The sequence below is a fragment of the Numenius arquata genome, chromosome 6, assembly GCF_964106895.1.
Source record: "Numenius arquata chromosome 6, bNumArq3.hap1.1, whole genome shotgun sequence".
NCBI lineage: Eukaryota > Metazoa > Chordata > Aves > Charadriiformes > Scolopacidae > Numenius > Numenius arquata.
Window position 1 is genome coordinate 67,029,340 of NC_133581.1, and position 12,762 is coordinate 67,042,101.

At 50.1% G+C, this 12,762-nt stretch overlaps 1 protein-coding gene across 1 annotated transcript; it reads left to right on the forward strand.

The window, feature by feature from the left end:
- The first annotated feature begins 6,233 nt into the window (after window positions 1–6,233).
- Window positions 6,234–12,453, forward strand: GNPNAT1 (glucosamine-phosphate N-acetyltransferase 1). Its single transcript, XM_074149701.1, has 6 exons — window positions 6,234–6,298; window positions 8,997–9,184; window positions 9,730–9,792; window positions 10,093–10,220; window positions 10,725–10,786; window positions 11,105–12,453. The coding sequence occupies exons 2-6, from the start codon at window positions 9,013–9,015 to the stop codon at window positions 11,250–11,252; spliced, it is 573 nt and encodes a 190-aa protein (XP_074005802.1). The 5' UTR covers window positions 6,234–6,298; window positions 8,997–9,012; the 3' UTR covers window positions 11,253–12,453.
- The last annotated feature ends 309 nt before the right edge of the window (window positions 12,454–12,762 follow it).

Consider the following 12,762-nt stretch of genomic DNA (forward strand, 5'->3'; position numbering starts at 1 on the left):
ATCATAGAATGGATTAGGTGGGAATTTCCTTTGAGGAAGCTTTGACCCTGAATTTACTCAAGGTCACAGAAACACAACCTTTGGGAAACACTGGAAGGTCCTTCTTAACCGGCCCACTGATGGGACACTGGGTGAGACAGCGTGGTTGCAGAGACAGTCGCCAGATAAATGCCATCTTGGTGCCACCAGCTTGTGTTTGGTGGAAGGGGAGAAGGCAAAGGCTGTACTTTACTCACGAATCCATCCAGGGAAAATGGCTTATCGAATCCACAGCGCGCTCATTTTGCACGGGAAGGCTGGGGAGATCCATCATCCAGAGTGCTCTGCCTGTGGCTGATGGGAAAACGTCCCTTTACCTGCAGGGACAGCAAATTTCTGGAGTTACCAGCAATTGCACACCCCCTCGTACCCACTGCTCTCAGGCTCGGGACACTTTGGGGTCAGAAGTGCCATTTGGGCCGCGTTCCCCATTTCTCAGCTTGAGGCCAGATCCGTGCTTGATCTGATCCCAGCTCCAACTTTTTGGGGTGAGCTGATGCTATTTTACTTCTGTTATGGTTTGAAGAACCAATAATTTATTGTCGTTTAGACAATTATTCTCCCACCCCGTGATCCCTCCCCACCCGGGAAGGGGAATTGGGAAAAAACAAGGAAAACCTAGGGTTGAAATATAAACAGATTTAATAGGGTAAGACTAAATAATTAGCATTAAAAACACTAAAGAACCAGTATTGATTCCGATACCAATATAAAGCACCCCAGGGCTATCCCCATCCCATCCCATCCCATCCCATCCCATCCCATCCCAGGAAGCCGTGCACTCCCTGCAGGGACAGCCAAGGTGGGACCCCGTGAGAGCTGCAGCTTCGGGAGGAAGGGAAGGGCTCAGGGCTCCGGCACCGGGACAAGGAGATCTCAGGGTGGCAGCCATCGAGGGAGAGGGAGAGAGAGAGAGAGAGAACTCCTCATCAAACTTTGTCATTTCCATGGAATGTGCCGTTCATGGTATGAAATAACCCTGTTGGCAGCTTGGGTCAAGTGCCCGGGTCTCGCTCCTCCTCATCCCCACACCTGGGGAGCTGGAAAACACCGAGATCTTGAATTCTGCATCCCATAATGGGGTCTAAAATAAGTATTTTCACAAATTCAGACACTAGAGTCTTCTAAAAATGCAGTTTTCCCAAGGATTAGAAGAGGCCTTACTGAAAAGTAAAATTACTGGAAGAGAAATTAATCCTGTGTGGCTCAAACCTGGACAATGTCTCATAAAACAGCCACATCCAAAGGATGGCAATAAATAGGTTTCTTGCTGGAGCTGCTTTTGCTTGTTCTTTAAGCCCCAACTTGGACTCAGGCGGGATATTCGCGTTTTAACGAGGCGCGATGCTGTTAGCCTCAGGTGGGGATTTTCTCCATAAAGAAAAAAAAAAATAATCATTGTTTCTGGACCGTGGGCAGGAGAGATGAGAAAACCTGAAGACAGGCACACGCCATTCCTCCTGCCTCAGTGGGTCGGGGCGGGGGGAGAGCTGCGACACACCTGCGGTTCCTAACACTGCCCCTGCGGTGAAATTACGTTTGGCTTCTCGGCTAAAGACGGGATAATTATTTCCAGCGAGGTAGACACGTTCCAGATGCACTCCTCCTTTCAGAACTGCGCTCTGACGCTATCATAAACCCCAAAGAAACGCCGTTTCCCAGCTCCCAGGAGACCATCTGGATGGGGGCAGAGCTTTGCCGAGGAATTCCAGGTTTCCCTGACGACTTTATGAAGTTCGAGCAGGTATTTAGTTTCTCGTTAGCCATCCATGGGCCACATTTGGGGAGACCCAGCAGCATCTTTCTGTCCTCTGGCAGAAAGATGAGGGCGCTGGGTCCTCGGCGAAATCCAAGTACCCAGAGCTGGTTTAAGCTCTTCTTTCTTCTTCTCTTCTTTCCAGAGCTCAGGATTTATCAGCGGCTGGAAACAGCTCCCATCTACGAGGGGTTAAAAAGGTTCAAAGAGGCTGGTCCCGAGGTATACAGAGCCCCCAGCAGCTGTTTCCAAAACAGAACGTAAACAATTTTATTGTGGCGAGGATTTATTCGTTCTTTCTGCCTTGTGTCATGGGGCCAAAGGAAAGGCGAGCGCTTTTTCTCTCCTCATAAAGCAGGGCGTGTTTCAGACTCAGACGTTTCCATCAAGCAAGTGCGTGGCTCCTTTCCCATCTTTCTGACTGTCCCGCGGTCACGAATGCGCAATTTCCCTGCCTTGTTCCGTACGGAGCAGCCACAGGATATCGCTTTGGTGGTTTTTTTTTTTTTTTTTTTTTTGTGGTTCTTTTTTTTGCCTCTGCAGCAAAATGCGCCGCAGTGGAACCGTCGGAGAGGAGATGAGGCCATCCCTGACACAAGTGGAAATGTGTTATTTCAACTTTCCCCTCACTCTCCGGTAACTGAATCCTGGCCTCAGAGATACCGGGGAGATTTATCCGTTGGCGGTTGTAAATGTTCACCGGCCCTAATCGCTTGGCCTTTAAAAAGCTACCGAGTGGGGACTCGGAGGTGTCTCAAGGAGATGTGAGAGCTCATCAACGGCCATGTGCCTTTGGCCAAGCTTTCATAGATTCATAGATTGGTCCAGGCCGGAAGGGACCTCCAAAGGTCATCTAGTCCCACCTCCCTGCAGTCAGCAGGGACACCCCCAACTAGACCAGGTTGCCCAGGGCCTCGTCGAGCTTCACCTTGAATATCTCAAGGGAAGGGGCCTCAACCACCTCCCTGGGCAACCTGTTCCAGTGTTCCACCACCCTTTCGGTCAGAAGTGAAGCCTCTTTTCATGTGTGGACTCTCAGCAGCCTTCACAAAGTGGCTGAGCCCTCATCCAGGTTTCCCTTGGCTGGGTCCATTAATCCAGTCCTTCCCCACTGGACAACTCTTCTTTAAAAGCTCGTAAGAATCATAGAATGGTTTGGGGTTGGAAGGGACTTTAAAGATCACCCAGTTTCAACCCCCTGCCCTGGGCAGGGACACCTCCCACCAGACCAGGTTGCTCAAAGCCCCATCCAACCTGGCCTTGAACCCCTCCAGGGATGGGGCAGCCACAGCTTCTCTGGGCAACCTGGGCCAGGGTCTCACCACCCTCACAGCAAAGAATTTCTTCCTGAGATTTTATCTCAATCTCCCCTCTTTCAGTGTCAAACCCTTCCCCCTCCTCCTAGGGCTCCCCTCCCTGATCCAGAGTCCCTCCCCATCTCTCCTGGAGCCCCTTTAGGGACTGGAAGGGGCTCTAAGGTCTCCCTGGAGCCTTCTCTTCTCCAGGCTGAACCCCCCCAACTCTCTCAGCCTGTCCTCACAGCAGAGGGGCTCCAGCCCTCCCAGCATCTCCGTGGCACCTTCATCTCCTTCCAATGTGGTTAAAATCAGAGAAAAAGCTTAAAACGTGCCGCACAGGAAGGGGGGTGGCTGAAATCCAGCTGTTCTGCCCCGTCTGTGCGTTTGGCTCAGGTTTTGCCGGGGGTTTCGGGTGTGCTCTGGGAGGGTGTAAAGAGCAAATCTCTGCGAGAGGTTAATCCTCTCATGGCAGTGGTCCTTCTCCAAAATATCTCTGGGTTCCTGCCATGGAGGGGGGTTTCAGAGGCGCCGACAGAGGCACTGATGGGTTTCAGCCCCTTCCTCGGGGCAGGTTTCTTCGCTCTCAGCGCGCAAACCCAGTTAAAGAGGGTTCTGTTCCCACCTCCTGGCAAATTCACCTTTCTTTGGGGAAGTTTTTTCATCCAGATCATTCCCCTGCTCCGGGTTAGACTCACGCCGCTACAAAATCTAGTGCAGAAAGGTTTCTGTCCTCAAGCCAAGCCGAAGTGGTGGTAAAATGGGACAGGACTGGTCTCCAGGACTGAAAAAAACAGCCCTGCTGGGGCAAGCCGAGAGGTTTAACCAAACCAAAGGATTTTTTCCTCATATCTGCAACGTTTACGCTGCGAACTCCGGAGGTCAGAAGCTGAGGTACAGGCACAGAGGGTAGCTCTGTTCAGCTGTCAAATACCACGAGACGGATGTGCCTCCTGGGTCAGGATGTTCCTCCACCAGCCGGTTGCCGGAAACTGGGAGGATGTATCTGGATAAGGCTCGTCCGAAATATTTCCCCTGCGCAGGTCCAGGCCCTCTGCTCCCAGCCTCACTGGGGAGAGCTGGGCTGACCCCATGTGGCCACGGCCTTGTTACGGCACAATTTGGCTTTTAAAAAAGTCGTGACTTTTCAACAGTTACTGAGGCAAAATGCAAAATCTACTTCGTATCCCTAAAATCTTTCCGTCAAGGAAAAGGCACCACGCAGGGAGGTAAGTTAAACCCCCGTGTCTCATTTTTCACGCAGTGGAAATCATAGAACGGTTGGAGTTGGAAGGGACCTTAAAGATCATTGACTTCCAACCCCCTGCCATGGGCAGGCAGACCTCCCAGTAGAAAAGTGTCCACGCTCCCAGTTTCCCCATTTAACCAGCCAAAGCAGCGCTTTTCCATTCCTTTTCGTGCGCAGAAGCAAGACAGTGTTCACTTTTTAGCATGGATGGGACCTTTCCAGTCCTCTTCATCCCTCAAAACAAAGGAGATAGAGAAGGAATGGGAAGAGAAAGCTCACAGCCAGTTTGTGCCTTTCCCTTGCAATAAAAGGTTAATATTTGCAGTTAAAAAAGGTTAATATTCGCAGTGATTCACCCAAGCAGCCCCCAGTCCTGAACAAGTTCAGGGCATCGCCCCCAGATTTTGGGTGTGCCTGAGCCCAGGGAGGTCAGCGTGTGTCATCTTGGTCACTCTGGGCCCCAACAAGTCAAAACTGAGTAATGTTGATTGTTTCCAACGGTAACAGAGAGTGATTCATTCTGAGGGTAACGTAACGGGGTGGGGGGTAGAACCGTGGAAAATGAAAATCATGTCTCAGAAGCACGTTGTATAATTATCTCGTTAAGCAGGCCTCCTGCTCCATGCATGCCCTGGCCTCAGCTATTTATAAAACAATCTCTCAAGATGATCTCTGTTTGGGTTTTTTGCATTGAAAAGGAAGAAAACCCCTCGCTCCTGCCCCCTGCCAGCCTTGGAGGCTGAAGAAGGCCCACCCCAGCACAGGACAGCAGGTCTTGTCCGAGGGGAGCGATGGAGCCTCCAAAATCAATCCCCGCGAAGACGAGAAGTACCAAAGAGAGCGATGCTTTCGTGACAAACACTGCTGCCACCTGCAATTCCTCGGGAGAAAAGAGAAACCTTTGTACAGTCCTTTCATCTGAGCCATCCCTCCACAGGTACCTGTGAGCCCCTCCTGAGCTGTGGCCAGCTCTGGATTAAAGACGGCAGCCCTTCGAAGCCACCAAGCAGCTTCCTGGGGGAACTCCTGAGGCCAAACCCCAGTCAAATGCAGGGAAACGTACGCAAAGAAGCCGGCAATTACACCTTGCGAGCTGCCTAGTGACCTGCTGCTTCTGAAAAGCATCAGACAGATCTTCACTGACCTTCACATGCTCCAGGCCTCACTTTTACCTTCCCCCAGAAGAAAATCCCGGCTGAAAAAAAAAAACCACCAAGCTGTAAAGAGAAAGCAGGCACGGATGAGAGGAAGGTGTGACCCAGCAAATACCCCCCTGCATCGCACTGAGAGGAGCAGGACCCCCCACACCCCACTGAGGAGAAATCACCCCTGTGCGGAGGGGCACTGGCCACTCCTCTGCCACCCGCCTCGCTCCTGGAGGGCTGTTAGTTCAAGGAGAGCGCGGGATTCTCTTTCGGGCGTCAAAACCCTGTCAGGGAACCACAAACGCCTCAGACTTCAGGGCCTGGCGGAAGGCCCCATCGGCCTCGCTGTCCTCAGCCTTCCCCCCACCGGGGCCGCCGCCAGGGTAAGACGGCCCTTCTGGCGGGGGAGCGGTGGGAGGAGTAGCGGGGAAAGCTGAGGCCAGGCAGGGGCGGCCGGTACAAGTTGTGGAGGAGGCGGCAGCTCCTCTACCGCGTCCGCCATCTTACGCCAGCTGCCAGGGCCTGAACGCCACGTGACGGGAGGGGCGGGCCTCTATTGGGGTCAGGAGGCGTGGCCACACTGCCCACCGCCCAATCCGTGCGTGGGGGCGGGGCTCTTGCCGAAGGTCGCGAGGCCGGCGCGGGGGCGGCCCGGAGCTCTGGGCGCGCGGAGCCGGGGCGGGGCCGGCGAGCGGCGATTGGCTGCGCGCCGGCGTGCGTGCGCGCGGGGCCCCGCCCCCCCAGTGCCACGTCTGTGCGGCGCCTGCGGCGGAGCCGGTGCGGGAGGCAGTTGGCGCCGCGGCCTCGTGCGCGGGTGAGTGCGGGAGGGGCGCGCGCCGCCTGAGGGGCCGGGGGGTGAGGTGAGGTGAGGGACCCCCTCCCTGAGCGGCTCGGGATGAGGCGAGGAGGGGCGGTGAGAGGACTCCCCCCCCCCTCCCCGACGACTGAGTGTTATGTGAGGGGACCCCCCCACGAGGGGCTGGGGAACCCCCTCGAGAGGCTGGGTGAGAGGGTGAGGGGGGTACTCCCTCCGCCCCGAGGGGCTGGAGGTGATTTGAGGCCTCCCCGCCCCTCAAGGGGCTGGGTGTGAGGTGAGGGGACCCCTCCCCCGAAGGGCTATGGGGGGTGGATGAGGGGACTCCTCCGAAGGGCCGGGTGTGAGGTGACGGGGTGGGAGCACCCCCTCCTTGGGAGGCAGGGTGAAGGGTTTCCCCCCGAGGTGCTGGGGATGAGGTGAGGGGGTGAGGAGACCCCCCCAGAGGGGCAGGGGGTGAGGTGAGAGGATCCCTACCCCCGAGGGGGTGAGGTGAGGTGGCGAGGTGATCCCCCACAGGGGCTGGGGGAGAGGTGAGGGGATCCCTACCCCCGAGGGGGTGAGGTGAGGGGCCGTGGGCACCCCGACATACCGTGCTCTCTCCCTGCAGGCTTCCCGGAACGGAGCGGAGGGAGGTGGGACAGGCGAGAGCGTCCGAAGGTGCCCCCATCCCGCTCCCGGTAGGGATGGGGAGCCCGGGATGCTCCGGGGGAGGCCTCAGGTGTGCACCAGGGCCAGCACCCGGGCTCGCCGGAGGCCTGGAGGGGAGCCCGGCCACCCATCGAAACAGGCCCGAGTTCTTCCTTCCTGTACATTGATCTTTTTTTAATTGGCCAGTGATGCATTTCTAGTGAGTAAGGCATATCCCTGACTCCAGCAAATGCGTGAAGCTTCAAACTTCTTCCTGCTCCATCAGTGCCGGATGTAGTTTGAAAAATAACTTTATTTTAAAAAAATACTAGCTGCTTGAAAAGCATAAAAAAAATTATTTCCTTCATGTGTTTTTTCTACCACTGGGTGTTCTGTAACCCCGGAACTGAAATTTATTACATTTATTTTATTCTGTCTAGGACACTATTTGAATGTTGAATTCTAGGAAGTCTTTGTAATGGGACGGGATAACAGCAACATTAGAGTAACCAAGAGCTAGGAACAGAGATACCAAATGTGTTGCTGGAACCAGAGAGACTTTAGTTTTGATTAGCAGTGACGTCATTAATACGCTGGTGATGGGCTTGCAGTCGTCCGCAGGTATCGGTGTGATCCGATCTATTAAAGCTCAGGACTGGGACTTGGAAGAGCTGGATTCTCACTTCTGACTCTCCTGTCTATGGAAACTTTTTTCTTTGCACTTCATTTTTCCCGCTGTTTCCTTTTGAAAATTCATGTGGGATGAGAATTTTTATTGCTGTTTAATTGTTCTAACAGCAATTTTTTTTTTTTTTATTTTTATATGCAAGATTAAGACGAGAATGGGGATTTAAAGGCGAGTGTGTACCAGCAGGTGGCATAAAAAAAAGATTTTGTGGTTGTTTTGCGGTGGGTTTTTTCTGTTGGGTATTTTTTTTTTTTCAGAAGCTTTTTCAGTTGGGTTTCCAAAGCCACCTTCAGTTTTGAGAGGTGCGTGCTGAGGTTACGCTGAGACGCTTCATAGTATATCCTCTGTACTTTCTCTGGGCAGCTTAACGGGGCGGTGAGGTGTCGTATTTGGAAAAGTATCCATCCCAAATACATTTTTTTTTTTTTTTCTTTCTGATGTTTATTTGGCCTGTTCAAAAGTGTGTGACTACCATATTTTTTATGGTGCAGCTAAGTTAATTTGAAGATGTATAAAGAACTTAGTCGCAGGAGAAGTTCCCGTGATAATCTCTGTTCATACCAGGTATTCCACAGGTGATAAAGTAAGAATTATTTTCCTATACCTAGAAATTAGGAAAATATATCCCTTTGCTTCCTCTTATCCCCAATGCTAAATAATGGACAATTCCCCAGTGTCTCTTTAATCATTAACAGGTGTCTCACCGTCATCTTGGCAGTTCTGTTTTTACCTGTTAAAGGACAAAGAGGTGCTGCGCTTTGCAGCTGTGATGGCGTTAGGTTTTGTAAATACACCGAGCAAACAGGAGGGCCCCAGAAACGCAGCACGGGCTGTAAGCGTGCGAGCAGGCTGTTGTATCATCTGTGTTTTCATATGTGCGATGCAGTGCCTCTTGGCTGAGATACTAAATATTTATGTGATGGGACTGGTTGGAAAAAAAATGCGTTATTCCTACCGCCAGTTTTAAATGGAACACGAATGCAAGTGATCATCTCTATACTTGGTAAACACTCTTACGAGCGCGAGATATAGCCCTTGGAAAAGGAAAGTATAGGTTAAATTTCTTAGTCAGTGTTTTATCTGTTTTATTATTTCTTTCCCAAGCAAAAAAACTTCCCAGATGAACACAGAAGTCGTGTTGACTTTAGATAACGCGCGCAGCGTCAGTGTGTGCGCTCTTTGTTTAACCCAGCGGCCTGGTCCGGTGAAGGTTGAGGAGCTTCAATCGCAGATAAAGCAAACAGCAGTTCCGGTTTCATTCACCTTTCTTTACGTCCCTGAGGAACACCACGTAGCGTGATAGAACCAGGGGAAATAGCGTATTTAGAGACTAAAATGAGCAAACCAAAGTGTTCCTTACCCGTGTGCTTTCTCTTCCAGAACACCTGTTGCAGCCATGATGCCCGTTGCAACCGTGATGCCCGATGACACGCCGATGTTTGACCCAAATATTCTCCACGAACTTGACTGGAGCGAGAACACGACGATGTTTTCTCCTGCTATTTCTCCTTTAGATCCAGGAGACGGTCTGGTTTTGAGACCGCTTTGCACGGCTGATTTAAATCGAGGTAGAGTCCTGTTTAATGATCATCACAAACAAAAGCTGGGTGCTGAACTAGATGGGGTGTATTTCTGCATTATCTCTCAACAGATTAGGATCACCTGTTTTAGCTGATTTGGGTTATTTTTACCAGTAAGGAATTTAAGCACTTGGCACCATGGATTGGTGCTGTGTTGGCTGACCCTCAAAATCCATTTGACTCTGAATAACCTCAAAAAAACATCTTAAAATTCAAGTCAAATCTTCCTAATAATTCACGGCTCTCTACTCGCCGCAGCTTTAGAGAGGGAGTGCAGTTGTTCATAATGTTCCCTCTAATATTGAAGTGACCCACCATATTCTTCTTAGTGCATGGAGACTTCCACAATTCTGTAGAACTGGATGGCGCCGTGGGGATGTTTGCTCTCCAAACAGCCGTGGGCGGGTTGTTCTGTGCCATTTGGAGGTCCCTTCCAACTCTGAGAATTCGGTGATTCCATGATTTGGACCTAACTGTGTGTCTCTGTCCCTCACTAAAGGTTTGTGTTTTTTTTTTCCTTTCTTTTATAACAGGCTTTTTTAAGGTTCTGGGTCAGCTGACGGAAACCGGAGTTGTGAGCCCAGAGCAGTTTATCAGTGAGTATATCGTTATTTCTTGGCGTTTCCATAGAGGAACCAGAGAATACTGATGCTGACAGCAAAGCTACTTTGGGTGTGAGGTTCCCGACTGCCCGATGCCGGAGGGATTTATTAGGTCAGCCTTTGGCACTCAGCATTGGATCCAGTCGCAGCCATCCCCAAGGGGCCTAAATTCCATACCTGCTTTTGAGATTGAGCTTTAGATACCCGGCAAGAATCTGCTGCGAGTCTAAGACTTCCCCAGCAGTTTAATCTGGGATTAACGGTGACTGTTGCGCTGTCTGTCTGCTCCCACAGAAACCTTCGAGCACATGAAGAGATCTGGAGATTACTACGTTACTGTCGTAGAAGACACGAATCTTGGACAGATTGTTGCTACGGCAACGCTGGTGATAGAACATAAGTTCACTCACTCCTGTGCAAAGGTATATTCTCCCTGCAGCTGTAAAGTGAGGGAAAAGATCCTGTCCCCAGACTCCGCGCCTGTTATTTTTATGGTGTTACTGTGTGATGAAGTACCTTGTGCTGAGTCAGTGACAAAGGCATTTCAAAAATATCTCCCATCTTTGGGTGCTCAGCTAAATAGTACAAGGAGGTTTGGGCCGTTCTTAAGGAAAAAGAGCAACGGAGTCTGTCCTGTTCTCCCTCCCAGCGAGCTTTTGATCCAGTCAGACTCGGTTCTGCTGGAGCAGATGGTTGAGGATCTCGTCGCTGGATGCGTGAAAACGGGGAGCTGGAGAGAAAGGGAAAGGCCGTGGGGGGGGGCTGCGGCACCCGCTGGGTGCTGGAAGGGGGCATTACCAGCACATCGGCTGCTGGGGGGGTTGTATCGAACTAGACGGTGGAAAATCCAAGCGTGAGACGTAGCGTGATGGGGAAATGAACTTAACAGCGTTCTCTTCAACTGACACCCGCCTCTGTTTTCACAGAGAGGACGGATAGAAGATGTAGTAGTCAGCGGGGAGTCCAGAGGAAAGCAGCTTGGTAAACTGTAAGTATTTCACCACCGTTGCCATCCGACAGCCAGGCTTCGCCCAGTTGGTTTCTGTCCCTGCCCAGTTCACCACACTGGTGGGTACCAGCAGCCCTCGGAGAGGGGGGGATTCAGCGTTGCGGGGCGGGTCCCCCCCCCAGCCTGAAGTGCCATAAAATTGTCTGCAAGATGCTGGTGCTTTGTTTTTTTTCTATCCTGTGTAGCTAAGGGCTGTAAAACTTTATTATTGTAGGTCTGATAACTTCAGCTAATTAAATGTTAATTGAGCAGTTCAGGGACAGTTTCATTTAACTGTTGGTTTTCTGTCTTTTTCAGATTAACGTCCACCCTGACGTTGTTAAGTAAGAGACTGAACTGTTACAAAATTACGCTGGAGTGTCTGCCAAAAAACGTGGATTTCTATAAGAAGTTTGGTTATTTGGTATCTGAAGAAAACTACATGTTTCAACGGTTCTTTAATTAATTAAGAACTTCCACTCACAATTTTTTTTTTGTTTTGTTTTGTTTTTGTAAAGACTGCTGGTGGAGGAGCTTGTGCTACAAACATTCTCTTCGTGGAAAATTTCTATAGTTTATTGCTGCAGATATAACAATCCCTATAAATAATGAACATCAAATGTGTAAATCCTACAAAAAAAAAAAAATTACTGACATTTTAGAAGGGTCCTTTGGGTTAGGAAATAAGCGCTTAGAACTAATTTTTACTACTGTTCAGTCGAAGTGAAGCTTTTTTTTGTTCTAGCTGAGTTCCAAAGGACTCTTGTTCAAGGAATGGTTTTTAACCAAAGGTCTATATTTTTATCTCAGATTTTTTCTTGCATTGTATTTTTCTAAAGGTTTGCGCTTCTTTTTCTCGGTGGCCTGAGTGCAGCTGCCGGGGTTGTTCTGGCTGTACTTGGCGGAAGGAGAACGTGGCTCGGGCGGGGACGATGTTTCTCTCATGCAGGATTTAGTGACACGGAACGGGTGGTTGTTGTGTCCTTTCCGTGGAATCTCCCTGAAGTTCTGCTGATATTCCCGTAGCTAAACTTTTATATAGGCACTACTTTAAACCGAATTGGGTACTATTTGTGCGGGTAGGGGAGGATCCTGATGGGCTAAACTGAAGCCGAGTCTGAAAACAGATGTGTACTTCTCACTGCAGGGGTCCTGCACTTTAGCTGATAACTTTGTTTTCAGGATAATTACACGTTTTTCTGACTAACCCCCAATGGTTTGCCACGGGGCAAAGGTTAAGGGGGAAATCGCAAACCGGCAGGGAAATCCCCAGGGATTGTTGCTGCTTTGGAGCATCCCTCTCGTTAGAAGATTGGATAATTGATTTGAGCACTTTTGCCAGTGATGGCAAGCAAATAACATACAAAGCCCGGGTTTCAACAGTAGCGTTTTGTGCGAAGAGAGTCAGAAATCCCACGTCTGTGAATAGGGCATTATAGATACGCGAAGGTTCGTACAGAACAGCCAGTTTTGTTTGTGAACAGTTGGGCCTTACAAAATGTTCTTTCTTTGTGGTGTGGAGAGCTACTTTAAGCTGTGGTGGGGGTTCTATTTAATGTTCCTGATGGTACTCCACTCAATATAGTGTTCCCTTGGTGATGTCTGGTTTATTTATTGATTATTTTTTTAAAAAAATCTTTGTTTAAGCTGAATAAATAAAGACTGCCAAATGTGTCTGGTCTGCTTCTCGCATTGCAGTAGGTATCCAGATTAAGGGTGTACCTGTTGTCTTTCAGAACAGGCCAATACCTGCTCCAAATACCTTTGCTTTCCTTTCACTGGCCTGAAAAGAACACTTTTTGAGATTCCATACTGATTTTAAGGAAATTCTCAGCTCTTTTGGTGGTTTTCACCTGTTTTTTTAGGGTGGTTCTCCCCTGAGGGAGAGCGGGGCTTCTCCCCCGTGTGCTCTGCTGACACAAGATCTAATTTGAAGATGATGATCTTATTTGAATTCCGTGATATCTACACCATCT

Bases quoted from the DNA above. Each gene is read 5' to 3' on its own strand.
- GNPNAT1 (XM_074149701.1), top strand. From the start codon at position 9,013: ATGATGCCCGTTGCAACCGTGATGCCCGATGACACGCCGATGTTTGAC. The intron at 9,793-10,092 runs GTGAGTATATCG...CTGCTCCCACAG, and splicing joins GAGCCCAGAGCAGTTTATCA to AAACCTTCGAGCACATGAAG. The intron at 10,787-11,104 runs GTAAGTATTTCA...TGTCTTTTTCAG, and splicing joins GGAAAGCAGCTTGGTAAACT to ATTAACGTCCACCCTGACGT.